This window comes from Elaeis guineensis, chromosome 4 (assembly GCF_000442705.2).
Source record: "Elaeis guineensis isolate ETL-2024a chromosome 4, EG11, whole genome shotgun sequence".
Classification (NCBI taxonomy): domain Eukaryota; kingdom Viridiplantae; phylum Streptophyta; class Magnoliopsida; order Arecales; family Arecaceae; genus Elaeis; species Elaeis guineensis.
Genome location: NC_025996.2, coordinates 131,016,190 through 131,042,559, shown reverse-complemented (window position 1 = coordinate 131,042,559; position 26,370 = coordinate 131,016,190). Strand labels below are relative to the sequence as shown.

At 36.4% G+C, this 26,370-nt stretch overlaps 1 protein-coding gene across 5 annotated transcripts in view; it reads right to left on the bottom strand.

The window, feature by feature from the left end:
* The window catches only part of LOC105042658 (uncharacterized), a 164,823-nt gene that overhangs the window by 12,484 nt on the left and 125,969 nt on the right, over positions 1–26,370 (bottom strand). For 3 of the 5 annotated variants that reach the window (XM_073256804.1, XM_073256805.1, XM_073256807.1), the window contains 3 exons: positions 22,677–22,770; positions 14,696–14,732; positions 14,524–14,581 (listed from right to left, as the gene is read on the bottom strand). In XM_073256804.1, coding sequence (XP_073112905.1) covers positions 14,524–14,581; positions 14,696–14,732; positions 22,677–22,770 — 189 coding nt within the window. Of the gene's footprint in view, positions 1–4,656; positions 5,995–14,523; positions 14,582–14,695; positions 14,733–22,676; positions 22,771–26,370 lie in introns of those variants that run through there. The other 2 variants (XR_012141048.1, XR_012141049.1) reach the window with 2 other exon arrangements.

Below are 26,370 nucleotides of genomic sequence, written 5' to 3'. Positions count from 1 at the left end.
CAATTGAACAAAGATCACATTTCAATCACCAAGATGAACAAGTTTGGTTGAGATTTTTCAGTCATCTAACCACTATCTGAATAATTCACAAACATGAATTCGATATTTTTTAAAAAGAAAAAAATTGTTCTCTAATGTAGTTATGTAGGCCTATACAATCTTTAGCTTCAAAAAAGTGAAAATTCTACTTAGAAACTATACCTCTGCACCCAACATATTCATTTTACATTACTCTGTTTACATGAATAAGCCCCACAAGCCACAACTGTCCGTTAACAACTTGTGCGGGCTGCTAGATGGCATAATAGAGAGGGGAGGGGATCACTTTATATAATTGTAGGTTTGTAACCACTTATAAGTCCATTTTGGAAGTAATTTGATGCATTAGACCTTAACTGTAGATTGGCTGTAGACAACTAGACATGTTTACTACATCTGCATCTCTAGCATCACTCCTTCAATATTCATAATGTCAACTTAAATTCAGTGGTACATCACATGGCAAGTAGATCAGCTATTGCTGATGATAGATTTATTTGACAACAATGATGGCAATTCAACTCTTCTTTCAACCGTACATCATCACAAGGACCACTGCCTTCAAAGTCCTTGCACTTTTAAATTTTTAAAGCTTAACTACTAAAATATGCTATGATCCATTACATTTTGTCTACCCAAACACACTGCTGCATCCTTCTAACATAATTGCAATATTTCTTGACCAGGCAATCAAATCAGATCCAAAAGCTATTCAAAATTCATGCAGCCATAAGTTTAAAGATACCTACATTTGTTGCCCTACTATGGAAAGTTCCATTGTGTACGGACAGCTTGTCACAGGACTAAGTTCTCATAATATATTAGTTTTCAGCAAAGTGCAATTCATGAACTTCTGGTTCCCTGCCCCCTTAGAATTATCATGTATAATTGAGACAAACAGTCATATTTTACTGCGAAAAGATCTCTGAAATTGGCTGAGTTAGCATGTCTTAAGTGAAAACTACCAACATGTTACATGTGAAGTCTTCATGTAAGGAATGAAGCAAGCCATATCAGAGATGCTAACAAAAAGCACATAAAAAGGCTCTTATTCGACCAAACATTGAGCTTTTATTCTCATTTCCCTATGGAGTAATATGCAAGAGCAGAACTGATGTAGATCCGATCTAGGAGACTGAATCAACAATAAGAAATTTATATTTGAAATTTCATATTTGGAAATTTATGTGAAACCTAAAGTTTCTTCAGATTTTCTATACCGAAAAGCTACTATTGGGAACAAAACTATGCTTCTGATGGCAACTATTTTCAAGACTTGAGGTGATTCCTCCAGTCCAGCCCAAAATGAGGGGGAATGGGGAAGTGTTTAGACATAGAACAGAAGTAGTTGTATTGATTATTCATCATCAGAAATGAGCATGCTCTCTTCCCTTTCTCCTTTTATAGATAAACACATGATAAGACATGATGACTGGGAAACCTTTTAAACTTTCTCCCTAGGAAAGAAATAGTAAACAGAAACCAACAAGACACTTCAAACATTTCCTAACATAACATTGTAGAAGACTTACTAAAATGGAAAAACTTGTATTTTTAGGGTACAATATAAAAGAAAGCCATCATAATCCTTTCAAAACATATAATCTTGACAAGTATAGAATTGGACAAGCCAACTGAGATCTGAAGACTCACAAACACTAAAGTTTTCTAAGGTAAGACACCAGAATCCCTTAGAAAATAGCCTTCAATTTGTCTGAGAAACATCGCAAGAAAATATGAAGTTTCTGATGCACTTCTTTTAAATCTAATGTAATACCCCCAATCCAGCAAAATTCCTGTTGCATTTGAAGCATGACAAAAAAGAGAGAAAAAAAAAAAAAAAAAAGAATAGCCAGCACGTGCATTGCACATGCTGGAAATATGGTGGAAAAGGGGAAGGAGAGTCCGAACAAGACTCATCTTCCTCCTCGACGGAAGAAGATAAGTTTGAGCTGGATTCTAGTGCTCTCTGGCTCTATTTAAGAGCCCCTCCACCCTCTTTTTGATCCTAATCTGGAGTTCACGAAGTTCTCCATTGATTTGCCAGAGTTTTCCTCACGGAAGCCATCACTATGCCCACTAGATTTCAGCCTAAACAGTCGCCAAAAAAGCTAGGTAATGGTTGACAATCTTTGATTGACCCTCCTCTCCTTCCTTAGTAGTTAGAACTTGGATTCTGGCCAACCATCACCGGATTTTTGTTGGAAAAGACCGAACTAGAAATTCCCTTTTTTTTTTTTTGATTTTTTTCCTTTTGCTTGATTTTGGCACTACTGACCGCTGACCTATGGTCCCCCACTTGAGCCACCGTGGCCTGCATCCCCAACCACCGCCATCATTGGGGAGAAGTCTCTTGTTCCACCAAGAGAAAAAGAAGCAAAGAAGGGAAAAAAAGAAAGAAAGAAAAAAAAGAAAACAAGGAAGAAAGTTCCTCTCTCTTCCCTCTTCCCTCTCTCTCCCCGAATTGTCTCTCTCCACTTTTACTCTGTAGTTTCTCTCTCTAGAAAATCTTACTCTCTCTACAAATTTCTCTCTAAAAGTATCTCTCTATAGATTGTTTCTCTCTCTTAAGATTATCTAAATCTTTTAAAAGACTATTAATGAGTTAGAACAATCCTAGTGAAGGGGTCCTTATATGCAGTCATAGGACAACATACCGGCACCTATCTTGATCAGACCAGATATCATTAGATTTGATAATCTATGATTTTTATTGAACCATCTGTGCACTAGTTCAATCAGATCAATTGAGATGTCAGACAGTGTTGCCTAATTCGCCATGTTCCATCTTGTTAATTTCTTTCTCCTATGATATTCTCTCTCCATGTGATTTATGAAACTAGTGAAGGTTTTGAGCCCTATAGCTTTAAGTCCAAGTTGACCTAGTAGAGAGACTCCAAACCACTTAGTTTGATGATGTTTGAATAAAATTATCATGACTAGATTGATTTGGACTATTAGATACGGCTATTCATCAATCATGCCTTTCTTGATTATTCATATGCTTTCTGATTATTGGACTAATTATCATAGGGTTGTAGTTGTTTCGACAAGAAGATGTCTAGCAGTAGGATACTGCAATTTGATCTATAAATTAAAAATTTTGAAAAAAAATTTATGAAATTATGTGGGTTTGTTGGAGTATGTATGAGATAAGTAATGCTGCACTTTTTCAAGATTTATCGACAAGTATAAAATATTTTTTGTAGTGGATTATTCATAATTTATGAATATGATGCATGTATTTTGAATTACTAGTATGTCCCTTTTCTGAAATATTAAGTGATTTATGATCGAATATATTGAATTTGATATGAATCATACTGGTTGATTTCAATGTCACATGGCTTTATGACATATTCAATTTGGAATATGAAATATGTTTTTAAAGAAAGTATATTAGTTTGAGATGAATTTTGACTCACAACCTATGTATTGAATCCTGTCAGTGGGGGTTAAACACTGGTATTTTGATACCCCGCCAGTAGGATGGTTAAACGCTAGCACTTTGATATCTTGCTAGTCGAGTGGTTAAATGCTGGTACTTCGATACCATGCTAGTGGAGGTTGTGCACTGGTAATTTGATATCATGTTAATAGGATGGTTAAACATTGGCAATTTGATATCCTACCAATAAGGATTATGCGCTGGTACCTTGATTTAGTTCATGGCTATTGAGATTAGCGTAATATTTTGAAAGAAATCTATTTATGAATGAAAATGAATTCGTATGAATCTTAGTATTGTATATTTTAAATTGATGCACCTTGCATGCTTATTTTCAGTATATTATTATTGTTGAATTTAGCTAGCTAAAGTATACATTACTTACTGGGTTGTCTAGCTCATTTCTCTATATTTTACTATTTTTACAGATTCAAAAGACTAGTTTAACTTGGGGATTCTATATGGGAGAGCGAGTTAGAAGCAAAATTTGATATCTTTATTTTAGATTAGGATTTATTGAAGTTGATGAAAAACTATAGAATATTATTTGTAAGATATTTTATTTAGTTATTTGAATTAAAGTTGAACATTAATTATTTGAGTTTTATTCTGCTATTGCTTTATGATATTGTGATGAAATGTCTTACATACTTGTGGGGAAAGTTCTCCATGAGTATGCGGTGGTTGCCACGATCTCTGATCCACAATCTCAGGTTAAAGGTATGACATTAAATGCTAGAAAGCATAAACAGTTGAAATTTCAGAAACACGACCAACCAAGGTTCGCTGTACTGATATCGGATCCTGTATCGGTGGCGAACCGATACGGTATGGTATCGATATCATATCGTACTGACACATGGTACGTTTCGGCATACCGGTTCAGTATCGGTACAAATTTTTTTTGTTTCATTTTTTTTTGGATGTTCAAGTTATTAATTCATAAATACAATCTCAAAATTATATTATATTGTATATTATTGACATATTTGGATTTAATTTTTGAGTTCAATAGTGGTATAGGGATTTTTGATCCATAATTTTAAATATATATTTATTTATATTATATTACAACTATATCATCCTAAAATTAAAATAAAAATATATAAATATGCATTAAAATGTATCTAAACTTTTAAAGTATAAAGTACAAAAAATGATATACTAACCTCAAGATCTGCTCTGTATTTAATATTTCGTCGAGTGTTTGTGACACTTGTAGATATCTGGATCATTGACATAATCTGGAGGGATATCAGTCCAACCCTCTAACCAAAATGCACTGTACTCCTGAATATTCATCCCATAAGGCATCCTCTTTGGATTGTAAAATATTTTAGATCTCTCACTCAAACTCTGACTCTGAGAAATATCCTCGAGATGATGGTATGACTGCAGAGGAGCCCATCCGAATATGCCGGTAGCAAAATCAATCCGTAAGATGCTCCAGACTATATAGGGTATTAACCACTAGAAGACAATGCCTCAGATGCACCATATCTATATGGATCATAAGGTGGCTGCGGATAATAAGATCCATAATGTGAGGATGATCCAGATACATCTATGGACCCTACTCCACGTGCAAGATCATCTGCAGCTGCATCGTGTGCTGGACGACCTATAGGATCCCGTCGTCTATATGAAATCGACTCTCCATGATCTCTACCAACTCGTCCACCATGGTCCCTATCTTGTGTGGCACGTGTAAACTGAGACTCACCAGTGAATCGAATATCACCCTACGGCTGTGTCTCATAAGCAGTAGCCTTCTGTCTTTCAGTTTCTCCCTGATCATCAGATCTATGACCATTACTACCAGTATCATCATCACTCTCTCTGATCTTCGAATCTAAGCCAAATAGCTCTTGTACTCTCGAGAGTGGTACACATGCAACTGTCTTTTTTTTCCCCTTGTGCCCCTCTGTGACTGAGTTTTCTGTGATTGGGAGGATGGATGTCTTCTTGTTGACTGCCGACCTCGTCTAAACATCTGTCACTCGAACCTCTGGAGGATGTATCGGACATCGAGTCATATGATGAATGAGTCCCCTGTGTCCCTTCAGGCTGTGACTGATCAGCTGAAACCTTATGTGGAATATTTTTTTCTGCTCATTATCCTGGATCCACCCTGATCTCCCTAGCTACCACACTGGTTGGTCGCGGAGGGAACCCCGGTTCATCAAGCTCTGACTCTTGCTGCTGACCTATAAGCCATCCGATGATCGGATCGTCGTCCTCGTCAGCATAATCATCTAGTATCGGATCAGTATACTTCAGTTGTACTTCCTCCTGAATGCATTTTAGTCTCAACCTCAGATTATAGTGAACATATACAAGATCATTGAGGCATTTTTGTGTCAGATGATTTCTCTGTTTGCTGTGGATAAGGACGAAAGTCGACCAATTATGCTCACAACCACTAGCAGAGACTGTTTGGAAAAGAATATGGACAGCCACATCTCTCAAATATTCTGCAGACGTTCCAAAATGAATCCATCATTTAGCTGCAAAAGCAAAATTACATATCAAATTTTATGATATTATTAAGCAAAATTACATATCAATCTATGCTGCTCATTATTGATAAGTAATTTATCTGAATTCATTTACTTTTTGCTTATGATAGCTGATAGGATTTTAAAGCTGTCTGATCCCTCTCTAAACTATTTTATCTGTAAAAAAAATATTTATTAAATTTATAAATATATCATTAAGTACAGATCGAATTCAGTTGAATAATCACATCTGGTTTAAACTAGCATATCTCTTGCAGACATAACGATACGATTTCTGGATCGGGCACCATCTTATATATCACATTACGAAGAGCAGCAAGAAACTCATTATCTATATCTATCCCAGAAATGGTATACTGAAATCTCAAATTCAAATAATAAGCTGCAGATAAATCATAATTGATTAAGTACACTTTTACAAGCATAAAAAAAAATATTTTAAAATATTTTTGAATCCATGCTTATCGGCTAGATGCAAATTTCTACCCATCTGATAGTCCCAACGGTGCTCAATGATGTTAATGGATTCTTGAGCATGCTTCAGATCATTCTTACTGATCTGTTTCTTTGCCCTCTCCATTATGTAATACAAGAAGTCCATCTGGGATATCTTTCACTATCCACAACGTGAAGCACCTCATATAATGGCTTAATAGCCTTCACTACCTTCTCAGCCCACTGTCAGAATGACTAACTCATCATCAAGTTCTCCACATGACTTCCATCAGTGTCGGCCCTCGCATATCTGCTCTCCTGTCACTCGGCACTGACAAACATCTGACGTAAAGCTACTTTCTTCTGAAGAAGACTATCAAGTGCTATGTAGTTGGTAGCAAATCGTGTGATATCCGATCTTAAGATCTCCCCCCCAGTATACGTCCGCATCAATGAAAGAACCCATGTGTGATTGTAGATGAATCTAGTAATAGTCTGGACAATCTCCACTACCTACAGCATCCTACGAATCTTTTCGATATCTATCAATATAAGATCAATGCAATGTGCAGCATATGGGGTCTAATATATCTGCGGTCGCTGCTCCATCAGCAACTCTCCGACAGCCTTATATTGTGGTCCATTATCTGTGATGACCTGCACGACATACTGCTTACCCACTGAATTAATCACCTCCTCCATCAGACTAAGGATATATGTGGCATTGTGCATCTTATCTGAAGTATTAATTGATTTGTGAAATAATATTTTTCCATCACAGTATGTCAAAAAATTAATGATGCTCCGTTTGGTAGGACCGATCCAACCATCACACATCACTGTCAGTCCGTATATGGACCATTTATTCTTGCAAGAAGCAATCCATCTCTGCAGATCCTTCTTATTACTGTCAAGAAGCTGACCATAGATGTCCTTAGGTCCTGGTGGATCTACACCCTGGCCGACAGTCTCTATAGCTGAAATGACAGATCGATAGTAAGGATTGTCTGCTGTATTTACTGGAATATGGGTAAAATAAAATCATGATTCAATAGCTTGCCATATATCCTTCTTCTTATACTTCTTCACCATAGTGTCAATCCTCTGCTGCTTTGAATCCTTGCTGGGCAAAGCATATGGATCCAAATCATGGATGGTGGCTCCTGCTGGAATATCTCTGGAAAATCTCCTACTACCAAAAGCTCCAACAAATATGACATGCTGTGCTTGCTCCCTCTACCATCGGGCTCTCTGACTGAGGTAGCCTTCTGAACTCAAATTCTCCCCCACCAATTGCTGATCCAGATCCCGATTCGTAGCATGATGGTCTAAATCGCTATCTATACTGGGCCATCTTCTCCTGTCGGTACTGATCAGTCAAGCTCGCCTGAATGACAGCCTCAATCTGTACCTCCTCATCATCTGAAGCGAAAGCCTCCTCTGACTCTTTAGAGTGATAAGAAGGTGGCTCTGCAGCTCGACGGTCCACTTCCATCCTTTTCTGCTGTCTTTTTCTTCACTGCTTTTGAATCAGCAAAGTATTTTTTCATCAACTGTTGGATCTCGTGCGAATATTTCTGACACATAAACACATCAGGATAATCACCAATCAGGTGCTGCTTCAACCTAATCACCCCTCCTCCATTGAATTCTGTGTTGCACTATTTGCATATTTAATGATGCCGAACCGAGAGTATCTCGCCATGATCCCAACCAATGTCACTCTGAATCTTTCTTCTTAATCATTTCTTCAAATATAATAAAACATGATAGTTTAATAATTATTAAAAAAATATTATATATAAATTAAAAAATTTAAATAATAATTTTGAAACTCATAAATTCAAAAAAAATGTTATATATTTCAAATAATATTTTTAAATTAACTATAATATAATACTAATTTTATATATTTTTTATTTGATAATATTTTTTATTATTTAAATAATTATAAAAATATTTTTTAATTTTAAAAATTTTTAAAAAAATTAAGGTTAAATTCAAGTAGCTTGATTGCTTGAATCATTATAAACATGATTCTGAAACTCTAATTTTTTTGATTTATTTTTTTAATAATTTTTTTATAAATAAATATATATTAAAAAAATATATAATTAATTAAAGTCAATGAATGTCATGCTCTAAATTTTTTTTCTTACAAATATTTGCAAGTATAACAAAATACGCTAGTTTAATAATTATTAAAAAATATTATATATAAATTTTAAAAAATTTCAATAATAATTTTAAAACTTATAAATTCAAAAAAATATGTTATATGCTTCAAATAATAATTTTAAATTAACTAAAATATAACACTATTTTTACATGTTTTTTATTTGATAACATTTTTTTATTATTTAAATAATTATAAAAATATCTTTTAATTTCAAAAATTTCAAAAAAAAATTGAGGTTAGATTTAAGTAGCTTGAATCATTCTAAACATGATTTTGAAACTCTAATTTTTTATTTTTTTGAATTTATTTTTTTCATAATTTTTTTATGAATAAATATATATAAATATTTAAAAAATATATAATTAATAAAAATTAATAATTTTAGTGTCATCATGTAGATCTTTCAAAGATCTATCATATATGATCAAATTATACCAAAATTATAAAATTTTGGCATGATTTTCTCTTATTTTCATACTTCTTCATTCTTATCCTTTTTTTAATAAAAATATAAAAAATAAAATATTTACTAAAAAATAATATATTACCTTACTTTCGATCAAAAATCAACGTCTTCTCAAACCAGTGCTACAATTTTACAGAATTTTTTCCTCTTTTTCTTATTTTTTCGACATCTCGTTGAGTCTCAGATAAGCTCGGGAGTTCTCTGAGAGCTCTCGAGTCTCTCAAAGAAGACAACCCACCTGGGCTGTCACTAAAAATAGCCCAGGCCCCACCCCAATCCCCCCCACTTTTCACGTGAAGGATGTCGGTACGGTTCGGTTCAATGCCGAACCGAACCATACCGGCCCGTACTACCCGATTTTGGATGGTATGGAGCTGAATCATGCCGAACCGCCCGGTTCGGTGCAGTTCGGAGGTGGTTTTCGAAAAAATTGACCGAACCGGATCGACTGGCCGTCGATCCGGTTCGGCACGCCCCGTACCGGGCGGTTCGGCCCGGTACGGCGAACCTTGCGACCAACCTAATTGACTTCAAGAATATTGTAAGTATGGAATAAATCCCCTTAGAAAACACAACCAAATATCACATCATGTAGCACTTTTAGTTGTCATGTAGCACTCTTTTTCAGAGACACTTGCTTCACTACTATTATAGGCCTATTTTGTCCCAAATGCCTATCCATGGCGAGAACCAGTACTATCTAGATCGCTATATGCTCATAAAACCTTTGAATTTCACAACTTTTTGACATGAAAGATAGCACATAGCACAACATATTAGCACTTTTAGTTGTCATGCAGCACTCTTTTCTAGAGACATTTGCTTCACTACTATTATAGGCCTATTTTGTCCCAAATGCCTATCCATGGCGAGAACTAGTACCATCTAGATTGCTATATGCTCATAAAACCTTTGAATTTCACAACTTTATGATATGGAAGATAGCACAACATATACATGGTTGCAGACCTATTATGTATCGGCATAGTACATGCTCATGAGCAGAGTTTTCAAAACCATGCCGAACTACCTGATATACCCCGTATCGAGCCGGACCGACAGGGAATTGGGATAGTTCTGGCATCCAAATCGGTTCTCGAAGGGATGGAGAAGAGAGGAAGAGAGAGAGGGGAAGAGAAGGAGAGGGAGAGAAAGAAAGGGCCTCCGACGGCCGCCGAAGGCCATCCGACGTCTTGCCAAGGTCGGTACGCATGGAGGGAGGGAAAGAGAGAGTGGGAGGTCCTTATTGGGCCTCCAGAGGTCGTTGAAGGCCTCCGAATGGATGGCACCTCAGTCAAGATCTCTGGTGGCCGACGAGCCCACGTCGATGGCCCTGAGGGCGACCAAGCCAAAGGAGGACCTCTACGGCTTCGCCCCTTCTTCATTTTCGAAACAGGGGTTCGATCCTGTTTCAGATTTTTTTTTTATTTTAACACGTGAAGTTGGCAGCCTAATTGTCGACTTCATAAATTTTTTTTTAAAAAAATAAGGTGGAGTCGGCATATGATTTGCCGACTCTGCCCGTTTAAAAGAAAAAAAACATGGAATAGGGCCGAACCCCTATTCCACATAGGAGGAGGGCGGAGGCCGTCCTTGGTGCACTCGGCGTCGGCCGCCCTCGATGCTTGCTCACCGTCGGCTGTTGGAGAAGTCGCATCGGTGTCGACGTCCGTTCAGAGACCTCCGACAGCCTCCGATGATCCAATGAGTCTCTCCTTTTCTTTCCTTCCCTACCTCCACTCGTATCAAGCTCGAAAAGAGCTCTGACGGCCTCTGGTGGCTGTCGGAGGCTCTCTCTTTCTCTCCCTCTCCCTCTCTTCCTCTCCTCCTCTCCTTCTCCCCCCTCTTCCTCTCTTTTTTCTCCCTCTGGGCCCTTCTCTGCCGTGTCGGTTCGCACTAATCCAATCCGGTACGGATCTGTACCGACTTGTACTGCCGGCCGATCGATATAGGTCCTGGTTCTGACTCCAAGAACCTTGCTTATGAGTATCCTGCATAATTTAAAGCTGATACTTATTTAGTTAAATTTGTGAGAAAATCTATAGGTACATTGCCAAGTGTCTGCAAGCAATCCTTGATGGGTCATGTCAACATATAACTAACCACAATTATTAAGCCAAACTGATTTTTTGGATGAAAATGTATCACCATTTAATGTTTAAAAAAATGTGCTAAACATGTTTTTCAGTGAATTAGCTCTACCTTTTACATGTTTGAGATGTTTATTAATCTATGACCAGATAGTTTTCCTTTTCACTTCCATTCATCCTCACTTGCATGCATGCTTACTTTTTTAATTTACCTTCCAAAATACAAAGTACAATGATCCCAATACCTCTATGATTGACCCACAAATGGGAATAGAAAAATGAAAAAAGTCAAGTTGATAACGAACAAGGTTTCAAATCACGTGGGATGGGGTTGTCCCACTTTTTCCATGGAACGAGATGCGCCACTATCCCATCCTATCCTGACACTTGGGACAAGGGATATCAAGATGTCTCACTTGGAATGCTGGGACACTAGCGGGACGGCTCTGTCCCAACATGGGATGATACCCCATCCCGATATCCCGTGGGACATCCCGTTGGGACCTCAATCCTATTAATGAAAAAAGTCATAACTAACAAAGAAAAAAATGAAGCACCTACAAGCTATTTCCCATAGAACCAGCCAAACCTAGCCCTTCGACATTACCAATCTCCCATCTTATTACAGCAACAATATTCGTCAAGCCTGCCCCAATTATTTGAGGTCAGCTTTGTGAATTTTCACATGCCAAGCATTCCTCTTTAAGTCTGCCTTTAATGTCATTTCAAACTTTTCATATTTTTTCACACAACATCCATACATGTTATCTTAATTCTTCTACTTATTTCTTTCAATAAAGACGGAAGCAATTTTTCAAGTCCCGATGGGATGAAGGTTGCCTTGGCCATCCCATCCTGTTCCTATGAGAAAATGGGATTGAGATAGGGTGAGGACTCCAAGATCTATCCATGCGGGGAGAGAAGAGGAAAGAGAAAAGGAAGAAAGGAAGGATAGATAAAGAAGAAAGAAAACAAAAGAGAGAAAGGGAGAAGGAAAAAAAGGAAGGAAAGAAGAAAGCAAGGAAAGAGAAAGAAGAAGAAAAAGTGAAAAAGAAATAAAGGGACAAGAAGAAGAAAGAAAAAGGAAAGGAAAGGAAGGAAGGTAGAAGAAAAGAAAGAAAAAAGAAAGAAAAAGAATGAAATGAAATAAGGAAAGAAGGGGAGAGGGATGGGAGATGTCTACCAGATGCATGATCGGGACCACTACCACGACGGAGTGGGACAATTGGGTGATCCATTCCATGGAAAAACTAAGACACTCCCATCCTACGGGATTTAAAACTTAGGACCGAAGTACCCCTCATTCTACAAAGTTGTTTGTTATACATGCCCACCCCATCTTAAACAATTTCTACCATGCCAATAATTTCTTTTTACTTGAAAAAAATAGAGTTGTCAAATTTGAAGGCTAACATTGTTAGTGTACTCAAGGCTTATTTGAAAGCATCAGAGGTAGGTACTGTGAGCTTGATAAAAGTGGTGTTTGAGCTGTAATTCAAAGGCAAGGTCCCACATCATAAGCTTCAAATACCTGAAGTGTGCCATTTGAGAGGCTATAGGAATTAGAAAGTGAGGGATATATTAATTTACTCTAATGACATCCAGGAGGACCTTAGAACTAAAGGTTTTTGCAATCCTTCCTGTATGTATGCGCGTGCACGCGCGTGCACGCACATACATATATACCTAAATGTTACTTCTTGTTACATGTTAGTTCTTGATCTGTAGGAAGCACCATGAATATTTTCCCATTTGTTGATGCCTTGTAAGTTGCCAAATATGAGAGCTTCTTAATATCTTCCCTGGAAGTATTTGCTTGATATTGTAGGTCTTGCTAATTGGTGAGACTATCAATGCATGCATTCCTATGCCGAAATTATCTAGGAATTGAGTTGTGGCATAGGGCTAGTGACATGGCATGGTGCTAAAATCTAGGTCATCATATCAAGTGCTTTTCAGCAATGGCATGCTTTCCAGCAATAGCACCATGACATGGAGATGACTGCAGAATATTTGGTAGCAGCCAGAGTAGTTGGAGCAGTCAATAGCCCTCAAGCTTTTCTTCTGTAGTTCATGCTGAATGCAAACTGCTAGTGTGGTCATACCAGTGACACATCATCCTAGTGCCAAGCTTGCATTCCACCAGGACGTAGTACCTCATTCCTTGCCTTGATGTAGTTCATTCTCATGCCTGATATGGTTCTAAATAGCAGAATAAAAGTTACTGATTCACAATATTGTGTCCATGTCAAATAAAAAGTCATTAGTAGAATGTGGATGAGTCACATTCCACCCTCCTAAGTACAATAAAAATTCCATTGATAAGGCCTCTGTCACAAGAATTAGGACAATTTGCTCAAAATATTACCTATTGAGATAAACATCAATGGTAGATATGGATCAAAATGCATATTGCCAACTATCAAACGAACAGGAGACCCATCTTAGAGTACCAAAAATAAGGGGTAAATAACTTCTAGTTGACCATGTTCTGAAATCCCAAAATTTGAAATTCTTTCTAGATGGTAGAGATGTTTTCGCAAGCTCTAGCATCTAAACAAAATCAGATTCATTTTGACACCGCATGCAAAATCTACATCTATCTTGGATTGAGGTAGGCACCCCCATTAAGACTGCATATACCAAGATGGATGAGCCAAATGACCAACTTGTACTCCAGCATAATTCATATAATACCCTAGAAGATTTATAGTCAATAACCTCTTAAACTTTATTCAGGATTTTCAGTTTATAAGTACATAAATTTATGCTATTAACTTCAAATTGTTAAAACCACAAACTCAAGATCTTTGGCAGCAAAAATTAGTATTGAATAGAATCTATATTTGTATTTCTTTATTTTCTACAGCAAAATCTTTTGAAAACTTATTTCAAATCTTGAGGATATTGTACTTGTATCACTATCTGCGGTGATGTATTACCTTTTTTTTTTTGCAGCACCTCATGCAACAATAGTAAATTGTCTGTGTCATGCAGTGTATTTATATTCATCAATTTCATGTGTACGAGGTGAGTTTTGATCAATAAATGCTGGTCTTGCACCTTAAAGATGGCAAGTAACAAAACATTCAAAATAATCTAGCAAAGAAAACTAGGTTATACAAGCCTCACAAATACTTGCACAAGTGGGTCTTGATTGCGGCGACCAGGTGACAATTATTTTCATGAGAACACATACCAAGGATGTGGTAGCTCTAGTTACAAATATTGATGATTGCAAAAGTAACAAATAAAATTTCTGCAAAAGATTTGGTAGGTCATCCATGTTGACTAGATGAGTAGCAAGAACATAAAAAGAATATTTGGAGTTGCTAGTTGGAAGTTACCATCATATCAACAACAATCATTCCCAACACTATTAAAATGATTGTAGAAGTCCATAAGCTGCAACCAATAATGTAAGCATCAAGAAATGAGAACTTAAAAGTCAACAGCAGCACTTAAAAAATAACATTCATGGGCTACAATGTTAAATTTTGTGGTATGAGCATTGCAGACCTGCAGGTGATCACCAGACAAACAATAAACACAGCACCTAGTACAATATGGAAGTTTGTTAGTCCCTTATGTATAAAATTCTCCAACATATCAAAAAATCTCTAATCATTCTCAATTTTCCCAATAAAAACATTTGTTCTTATTTCATATGGATTAATAAAGAAATCATGCTCCATGAACATTATTGTATTTTTCAAATAATTAATATTTTTCTTACTTTTGCAAATTATGCAAGAAGTATTCTCAAACATCTCCAAATTTTGCCCATTCATCTACATATTTGCCTTTCCTTTTAGTGTGGTTACCTATTCTTTTATACTTTAATGAGTCTAATCTAATCTACAACTCTTCCTAGATTTCTTCTAAATTCTTGACATATTATGAATTTTTGTCAATAGAAAAATAATCATGAAAACAGAAATTTTTACTATGGTCAAGTGCATGGGAGGTTACACAAGATCTTCTGATATAATGTTAATGAAGATATGAACGCAACAGACTAGGACCTCATCCAGAAAAAGGCTGGCTGGAAGTTTATTAAATGGAGTCATTGATCTTGCTTAAATGCCCGAGACCTCCACTTTAAGAAAGGGTAGCTGGTTCTCACATATCCCCCAGTTGAAGCCTTATCATCCTTACCAGGCTAAGGGTCCAAATCCATTCAAATCCAATCACAAGTACCACAAATCCAATCTAGACTCATAATGCATGGGCTAGGTCTACTTTGATACCATTTGCAATAATCCAAGACATCACCCAAAAAAGTTAGCTAGAAGGTATTATTTAGGTTTCTTGATCCTGCATAAGTACCCAAGATCCACCCATTGCATAGCCGACACACCTGTATGGGTCCTTACAAAGGCTAATCTTGTTAGATCCTCTCAACTTAATACTTAGGAAATAAACATATATCAGAAGGAGAGTGATGTTGTTGGAGTAAAAAGCATTGCTTTAGGAGCAATAAAACATGATTTCATATAAGTTGAGAATATATCCTTTTTAAGAATATAAAAGCTATGATAGGTGGCAGATTGTCGTAATTCCTAACAACTCTAGTGCCTTTCATAATGCCTCAGTGAAGCATTTGATGAAAATCAACCATTATGAGCAACTATCAAGTAAGATTCAAGATACAATGAAAGCATTCACTTAGCTGATATGAACTCAATGACCAATCCATATAAGTACAATACCACTGCCACCATAATCCACCATCTGTTCCATAAAGGTGGAAATCAGGCATGTTGGGTTTGGTTAGAGGTAAGCCCAAGTGTTGATCTGAGACCATGAAACCTTAATCTAGGACCTGACTCGACCCGATATTAACCTAAGCCCTTAACATATACTCTACTTGATCTCAAGTTTATTAGCTTGGATTCAAAATCAGGTTGGTTCGGGATAGAATGGGTTGATTAGGTCAGCAGGGATTTTGAAGGATTAATTGAACTAATTAGATCAAGGTGCTTCACCATGATATATTAATTGAACTACTAAGCAATAATGTAGTGGAAAATGAGTTTAGAAACCCCATGAAATTAGAAGTTTAAAAGCCAAAAGTTTTAAAAGGCAAACATTGATCAATCTAATAGTACCATAAATTAAAATACATTTGTATTATATAAATACATAATATGTAGGTTTTTGTTCAGGTAGTGTGGACTGCTTTGGTGTGGCAATTGGAGAAGTGCATTAAAAATTACCAATTAAATCACAATGAACTCAACTTGCCAATTGCACATGGGGCTGCATACCACCTTGAGGTAGAACATAAAGTTGACAGCCAGCATAAGGGAGGGCAAGAATGAGGATGAGTAATGGGTCTATAATCACAATAAAAGGTGGAAACCAAAACAGCGTTTTCCGTTAGTAGCCTGGAAAGCCTAGTTTCGAAAGCCTCAGCCTAAAAGCGTCTTCCTAAAACCTCAAATAGTCCAGGAAGTGAAGTGCCTATCTCGAAAGCCTAATAGTCAAGCTTTATCCCAACCATTTGGGGTTGGCTTTATCTTAACTAATTCTTTTTAGTTTTACCACACATCCATCTTGACATCATGGCCTATACTAGCTGGTTTTTTAGAACCTTCATTCTTGCCTATGATTCAGACTTCAGAGCCATATGGCATTGCAAGCCTAACTGATGTTCTATAAGATTTCCATTTAGGTCACATGTTACCTAAAGGCATCATAGCACTTCATCCAACCAGCTCTATTATATTACATGTATCTTCATTGATCTACAATATTTTGTATAATGGTCCCCAATAATGAAATTTATCAAGCTATGGAAACTCTTTCTCATCAATGTTAATTGGAATCTTATCATATCTATTTTCACTAAAATTGCATTCCTGATGTGCTCTATCCTGGATCAACTAACTTTTAAGCCTTTGATCTCTAAAGCTTTCTTACTCAAGTCCAATTTAACATTTAATCTCCTTTTCCCATCAACCAACATACACCAAGGCACATCTTCCCAAATCTTAGGTATAAGCTCATCCATAATTAGTGTAGAAAGGTAGGACTTATCATTGATCTATGCTGCAATCCAATTGTGATCAGAATACATTTATTCCATCATCAACCTAACACAAGTCACGAGTCTAATATCCATATCTTTAATGATTTCAATGTACCATTTATGAATACGTTATCTTAAGCTTCTTCTAAGTCCATTAAATAACCTTATCATAAGCTTTCCTTTTAAAAGCCAACCAAATTACCTTTCTTGGCACCTTATCATAATAAGCTTCCTCAAAGTCAATAAAGGCCACATATAGATTTTTTTTTTTCCATATTTTTCTATCTATTGCCTAACAAAGAAGACAGCCTCTGTTGTTTATCTTTTAGATGTAAATACAAATTGATAATTTGACATTATTGTGATTTTCCATAAGATTTGCTCGCTTGCCCATTTCCATCCATTATTGAACACTATGGAACCAGCCCCGCCACAGGCTTATAGAGACTACAATAGTAGTCTTTACTCTTTAGTCTTCCATGTCATTTGCTATAGAGCCAGACAACCATGCTCAGCCACCAAGGGCCTTGAGTGACAAGGTGGTAGTGCCTTGAGTGACAAGGTGGTAGTGGCTCAAAGCCACCAAGCCTGCCACCACTACCATTTTAAGCACAATGGTAAAGACTAAGGAACCTCGTATTTCATGTCATTAACCTACACAAGGTTGACTCTTGTGGAAATACAATCCCTTGAGATAGTTGTTTCATAATCAGATAGTAGCCTCGGCAAATTGTATAACTTCAAACTAGGGCTCTACTTAAAAATCATCTTGGATGAATCAAATGCCTGTTGCATACTAGCACATCAAAGACTTCTTTAAGTACAATTTATTTGATCTAATTTTCTCACCTTCTCTTTAAAGTTTAAAAGCTTTCATCAAGAATTATCTTTGAAATAGTCTAGTGTTTCATTCTTAAAGTTCTGACCTCTACTTTCACATTGTAATGGGTCATAACTGGCATGAAACAAGCCTTTAGCTCGGTTCAGGGCCTAAATCGATTGGAACTGAGCTGAACATCCTTGGTTCAAGGTAGTTCAGGTGGTTTAGCCACCCACTTCATCTCATTGATATAAGGGGAGGCAGAGAAGCTCTCCTATGCCTTCTCTACCTCTTTCTCTCTAATTTTCTTTCAAAAGCAGTGAATTCTTTCCAGATTCAAGATAAAATCAAGGTAAGATCCCTCTCTCCTTCCCTCTTCCTCTTTTCTTTTCACTTTGAGGTCCAAAATAGGCCAAAAGTGGGGAAAATGAGGGAAAGTCATGCCAAATTTTTTTCTTTTGGCATGATTTCATGATATATAGATATAAGGACGATCCATGCAACATTAAAGAAATCATGATTTTTTTTGTTATTATAGATTTTTATATTAAAATACAATTTCAGTGTAAAAATAATAATAAAAAAAATTCAATAAAGTTAGTAGCATGTTTAGGGGTATGCTTGCTACTTGCTAGCTCGATTTGGTAGGAATTTATATAAATTTGGTGGCACTCATAAGCTCAAATAAAATAAAAAATAAAAAAATAAATGGTGATTAGTTCCTACCCATCGGATGAAAAAAATATAGGTAGCCCCTGGTAGGGTGCAACATTAATCCAAATTAATTCTTTTTCTAGATATTTTATAATTAATATGAATTTATTATTTAAAAAATAAAAAATAAAAAATTAATATTATATAGATAATGTAGACATATTTTCAGAAGTAATTTAGTATCCATTTTGCATCACAATATAAATTTACTAAGGTTTAAATAATTAATTTAGTTATGATTTTATGTAAAAATACCTGACATGTATTTGTCAAACTTGCAGAAATGGACAAATAAGAAGTTGGAGCATGACATAGGTTGGGATCATGATGTGATATTGTTAGGCCGATACTACTAAAGGTGCAAGTGGTGCGGCATGGAGTTTAAAGAAGATGGTTGATTAGGTTGAAGCGGCATCTAGCTGGTGGTTACCATGATGTGTCAGTTTGTACGAAATGCCTACAAGAAGTCCATCAGATGAAGAAATAGTACTTTGTTGATTTTTCTTAAGGCAAGCAAATGAAGAACTATTGAGAAAAGGCGGAGATCGAATGTCGAGTAACTGAGCCACCTTCATTCCACTCGAGGCATTTGGAAGACTGTAAGGCATTACATCTGGAAATCATGGAGGAAATGTAGTTTAGGTCACCATATGGGATAGCCTGAATGACCGGTGGAGGGAGGTTGCCTGGTATAGGACTCAATTTGGAGGGCCTCAAAGTATGAGGCGGGTGCTAGTTCTAAGTCCGCCAAGGTAGATCCAAGCAACAAGAGAGCTTTGTCAATTAGAGAGGTAATGGTAAAGGCGATGGCTAGATAGTGTCTAGGTTTGGAGCCTTTGGTAGTAAAAACTAAAAGGGGAAAGAAGTTCAGAGACATACCAGTAGAGTGACCATGCACAAGGCTAGATCCATATGCCCATCCCAACAAAGATTTGAAGTAACAGAGAATCGATACCATGCTTGTAAAAGATAAGAAAAAGGACATGTGGAGAGTTATTGCATCATGGTTTTACTTCAGTCACATCTCTGCAAATGCAGCAGGCAACACGTATTATCGATCTGCTATTAGCTCCATTTAAACAACCAGCCAGGGTGTTGATCATTCTGGGTTGAAGGACATATATGGCGAGCTACTAGATAATAATGAGTTAGAGAAATGGATAGCCTCATATTGGAGATAGTGGGATGCCTATGAAGTGGCCCTACTATGTGATGTTTGGATTGGTCCCAACTAGCAAAGCATCATCGATTTCTTGATATTGTGATATGAAGATATTTTTTCCATAACTCAATGCTTCAGATCTTGTGCATGATATTCATGACATCCGTAGATTGATGGAGAAAGTTATTAACAAGAAAGGATGGCAGCATGCCATGCAGGTGGTCATGGATAATGGACCATAGTACAAGGTCACTGGGGAGATTTCGATGATCAAGTGGCTATATATTTTCTACACCCTATATGCTACACATTGCATAGATCTAATATTGGTGGACAATAAGAAGATCCTAAGGTGAAGCAGATTATCCAAGCAGTCCATTCTATTATCAAATTTATATACAACCACACATGGTTTCCATCTTCGAGGAAGCATAATAGGGGTATGATATTGAGGCCAGCATCCACCCACTTTGCCACACACTACATGCACTCGATAGCCTCATGGAGAAGGTAGGCTTGTGTCTGATATTCATGTATTAAGTAGCAAGAGAGCAGATATGATTGGTAGTTGGGCTAACATGAAAGGATGGCACATGAATAGCTTAGTCATGAGGTAATAGATTTGTCAGTAGGCTGGGTAAATAATGAAGGCTATTGCACCATTATATTGAGTCCCGAGGATCATGGGTAGTGAGAGATACCTTTAGACAGGCTTAGTTACTTTACTAAATGATGATAGTTGTCATGGATCTCACCAAAAAAGACTAGCCAGAAGGTGTTATTTGGGTTCCTTGACCCTATAATATTAAGCACTAAAGATCTACCTGGTGCATAGATAATATGGGACTAAACACGCCCATATACTCTCCTCATTTAAGCCTTGACATCCTCTCTAGGCTAAGGGTCAAAATCCATTCAAATACAACCACAAATATTGCAAATGCTATCACACACATCATGATCAGTCTATAGGTAGCCCCAATGGGCCTATACTGCAGTGTCTCATAGTCTATGTAGACCATGAGATAGGTCTACTTTGATACCATTTGTAATAATTCAGAACCTCACCCAAAAATACTAGCTAGAAGGTATTATTTGGAAACCTTCCTCTTATATAAGTACCCAAGATCTATCTAGTGTATAGTCCAAAGTTTTACGTCCCAATGGGATCGGGGGCATCCCAGCCACCCTATCTCATTCCTATGAGAAAACGGGCTAGAGATAGGCTCTAGACTCCGAAACCCATCCTTGTAGCAAGAGAAGAGGAAAGAAGGAAATGAAGAAAAGGGAAAAATAAAAGGAAAGAAGAAGAAAAGTGAAAAAAAGGGAGAAGAAAAAGAAAGAAAGAGCAAAGGAAAGAAAGGAAGGTAGAGAACAAGAAAGAAAAGAAGAAAGAAAAAAAGGAAAAAAAAAAGAAAGAAAAGAAGAAAAGGAGAAAGATGGAGGACATTCACTGTGATGCATGATTGAGACTGCTGTCGGGATGGAACAGGATAGTGGGACGTCCTAATCCATGGAGAAACTAGGACACCTCTATCCCATGGGATTTAAAACCTTGGTATCGTCAATGTGGAACTAAACATACCCACTTAGGAATCAAATCTGAATTATATCCAAGATATTGATATCATTAAGCAAAAGTGGGATTACCAAATAGCAAAGGAATTACATCTAGTAGGTAATTATTTGTTTATTCTTATACTTGTTTATTTTTATACAATAAAACCAAAATGCAATCATTTGTTGTTAACTAAACCAAACATGTTGGTAGCCTACTAACTCAATATGAAGTTCCACTATAGTGTCCAAGGAATGGATATGGATGAGGAACTTCTGACCGAATTACATATTGTGATGTATATACTTCTTCCTCTCCCCCTTTCTCCCTCTCCTTCCCTCTATTTGTTTTGGTACATTCCAACATAGCATGGTACAGACCCATACTGTACTGTCCCAACAGTTGGCAGTACGTGTCATGGTGCCAATTTGGCGATTCTTGCTCCACAGCCTCAAGTAATTTATGAGTCGGATTTGTTGCCTTGATCCTCAGACGGCTAATTTAGTATGATATAGAGGCCCGATATTAGGGTGGCTATCTAGGTGGTGCAACTTATAGACCACACTATTAGGTGGTAGATTATCTAGAAAGTTGGAGCAAAATACCTAGACTATGAACAGGATGTCAATGTCTATGAGAGACATTGGTGCTCCACAAAATTTTAAATATTGGTAATTTGGTATACTATTTTGTATTCAATTATATGATAATCATGCATTCCATTATGTTAAAACTTAAAATTGCATTAATTTATCAATTACAGATGTTCGTGGAGAATTAAGACCTGTCTGACATAAAAGACAAAAAAAACAACATTAGAATCCTAAATTAAACAACCAGAATCATCAAAATAAACACTAAAAACATAAAAAATTGAAATAATAAAAAATAAAAATAATAAAAAAGTAAAGGAAAATGGTATATTGGTAAGGAAACGATATGCCACCATGTACCATGTGTCTATACTATACTAAACCGGTCACCAATTGGTTGGTCACCCGGTACTAGTTTGGCAAACAGTGCTCAAGACTCAAGAGTATCAAGCAACATAATAACTTTGCAAGCAAAATAAAAGGTCCCATTTTTCCATTATTAAATGTGAAAACAGTCTACGATACAAATCACTTAGAAACAGGAGAAATTATGAAACATGCATTGACAATGATCACAATTTGACAGTATTGTAGCTGAACAAGTGTTGAGAATACTAACCCAGGCCAATAGAAATGTCAGTCAAGGCTGTCTTCCATATGTCAAGATATTGCTCAAAGAAAATATAGAACATAGAATATGGAAAAATTTGCATCTGCATCAAAAGTTATACATAAATGATTATATAAATCTCATCATACTTTGTTGTTGACAAACAAAGAGTATCCAAAATACAATACATGAATCTCCGTATGATATTACACTTTGAAATCTCATCATCCTCTTCCAATTAAAGTTTGACAAGACAAACTATGACAATCTAGTCAAGTAGAATGTATTCATGCTGTAACAATGCTAAAATAATCAAATTAGTTTCGCAAACTAGATTAAGAGCATGCAATGTAGGACCAATTAGGGATGGCCTACATATGAATAGTAAGACAAGAAGGCTTTGGGAAACAAATGTATAAGTCAACAAATCTGCTTTTGCTGTCTTGTTCCTGAAAACAGGGAAAAAAATGTTTTTTCAGGTGATTGTAACATTCAAGAAGGCCAAAAAGAAAAAAAAGAATTCCACTTTACATCTTTAGATGAGGAATAGGTCCCAATCAGAAGTTTCTAGTCAGTTGGTGGTGGCATAGAATTTTTACAACAGAAGTCAGATTATAGAAATTAGAAACTAATGCAGAAAATATGAGGGAACTTGAGGTTTACAAGAGTAGGAGAATTAATAATATCAATAAACGTCAGAAGGTTCTTTCATCCTTTCAAAACTGATCATATACAATGAACCTAAAGAAACCCCTTCACTCTTTCGAAACAAATCACATAGAATGATTCTTCATCCAGCTCTTACAGGCCCTTTTATATAAAAACCAGAAACTAATGTTCTAATTATTTATTAAAATGAAAACTTAATGATCCTAAGACCTACCCAACATATATAAAGTAAGATTTTTCACAACAACACTACTTGAAAAAAGATTCTACAATCTATTCTAAATGTTACCTAAACAAAAATTCCAAAAATACAAAACCAAATATAGTCGACTATGTTCACTTGGTTACATTTAAGCACAAAGCTTGAGATATATGGTACAAGGCATTTTTCTTAACATCAGCCTTGGTGAGTTAGTGTTGAGTTTTTTATGTTGCTATTATTGGGTAAGAATTGACCAATCATAAAAACTTCAAAAGCAATGACAATAAATAGAAAACAAACTTATGACAGGGTACTCAGAGAAATAACTTGGTCGGTTTAAGAAGGAAGAGCATACGTAATCAGTACATTGAAGTAATTAAGGACATGTATGTTGGGGCATTGACAAGTGTGAGGAGTTGTTGCATTACAACAAGTGTATCTCCAGTTACTATAGACTTGCATCAAGGATCAACATAATCTATATCTTTTTGTATTAATTAATAATTATGGTGGAACTTAATAAGAATATTCTAGAAGATACCATAATGTACATTATTTGCATATTATATTATTGACTGATGAAAGAAAAATAAAATTGCCAATAGAAAAATAAAATTGGAAATAGAAATAAAGATATGACACCAACTAAAATTAATGACAAACAGATTCCACAAACTGACTGATTTTAATACTTAGGATCTATTATACAAAATATTAGGGACATAGATGAAAATATATGTAAATAAAATTTGAGCTGGTTGGATGAAGTGGAGAGGTGTACCAGGAATATTATGTAATAGGTGCATTAGTGCATACATTGGAGACTTATAGAAATTTTTATAGAACATTAAGGCCTACCATGTTGTATGGCTCAAGATGCTCAAGTTGAATGTAGTAGAAATGAGAATATATTTTAAAGTTGTCTCCAATATAAGATAAGGACAAAGTGCTCAAGTGACTTTTTTCATATTTGTTTTAAAGGCTGTGAGAAAAGGAGTGGAAGATCTGAGGCGACATGAATGGATGTTGTGAGGAAGGATATGAAATTTAAAATATCATAGGTAGTCCTACTTAGGAATATTTGGGAATGAGGATCCATAAACCTGACCCCTAATAGGCGGGAAAAGGCTAGTTGGTTATTGTTGTGGTTACATAGTGAGACCTAATAAAGAAGGAACATCAATTTGGTAGTTCCTCTTGGAATCGGCCATGGCCAGCCTTGAATTCCCATGATCCCATCTTTAGAGATGCTCAAGTGTAGTAACTCTGCAATTTTACGAGGCCTCCTTGTGTAGTCTGTACTCACCCTCTAGATAGTAGTGTTAGCTGTTGAGAAAAGATAAGAGGCAAATGTTAAACTGAATATGTAATGTGAGCAAAATTTTAAATACCGGTACCGCACCCCATGCCGGTTGCTAGCTGGTACGGTAGGTATCATACCGGCCCGTACCAACAATAAAAAAATCAAAAAAAAATCCACCCAATGGCCAAAAAAAAAAGAAAAAACCAAACCGTACCGGGCCCATACCGCACCGTACCAGCCCATACCGTACCATACCATGCGGTTTGGGCCTGTATCATACCGAACCGACCGATACAATTTGATTCAGACCATTTACCGAAAAATCGGCCTGAACCATGCTAGTTCTCTACTGGTACAGTACGGTACGAGTTGTATCAGTCGGTTCGGATTGGTACGGAATATCATGAATGCGAGTTTCATGAAATAATAATTTGAAAATCAAACTGAAGTAAAGTGAATTACGTGGTTTAAAACTTCAAAATGCTAGAGGAATCACATAAGTCAAAATTAAGGTTTAAAAAGTTTGCAGGAAAATACATTTATTATCTTAAATCTACCTATTAGAGAATGAAAATATATGAAAAAAGTTATCTCCAATATGATCAAACCAAGATGGATGATGGGATGAAATGATCTAAGTGTTATGTAAATATTAATGTTATAAGGATATCATATTGAACCATTCTATGACATGCCTTATGATTCAAGATTCGCTATTATCAGAGTGGTACCATCCTAGGACACTATCGATACACCTAGTATGGTACCCGCTTTGGTGTACTAAGCATTAGTATGCCCCTTGTACTGTGTATTAGTTCAATACTGGTATGGTATGGTATGGTCGATACGCACCAATACTGACCGATGCAGCAAACCTTGTTATGATCAATACAAATTATTAGGTGATCACAAGGCCAATGGCACTGAGCATCAAACAAGAGTAGAATAACTAAGAATGTTAAAATGGATTTAGCATAAATTTATGGAGGAGACTAACAAGTAACAACCATTAGATTTGACAAAGACAACTTGAAGGAAAGCTAGTGAGATGGTTTTGACATGCAGCACAAACCAACAGTGTTACACTGACTAAGGTCTGACTACATTTGAAATGCTAGAAAATAGATAAAATAATTAGAGGCTTGGAGAACAGTAAGGGCTTGTAATTCAAAGTCTTTCCATATTACATGAATTGGTCTTCGATAGAAAAAATAAGTACAATTAATGTATATTAGGGACTTGGAGAATAGTAGGGTGATGTGATGGAAAATGAGCTAGATGACATGGCATGACCAGATTGGTCCAACTCAGAATTCATGTGGCAATATACATGGCCAAAACAAGTCTACCTCAATCAAGTCAAGGTGCAGGATGAGCAGACCTGAACATCACCAAGGTCACATCATCAGAAGATCAATCAACTCTACCTCAATCTTCAGCTCGGCGTCTGCCTCGAGTTGACCAAATCCTCTCACCTTGGCTGACGATTTTCATGCCCTATGTGGAAGAGCGCCCCCACCCCCCCACAT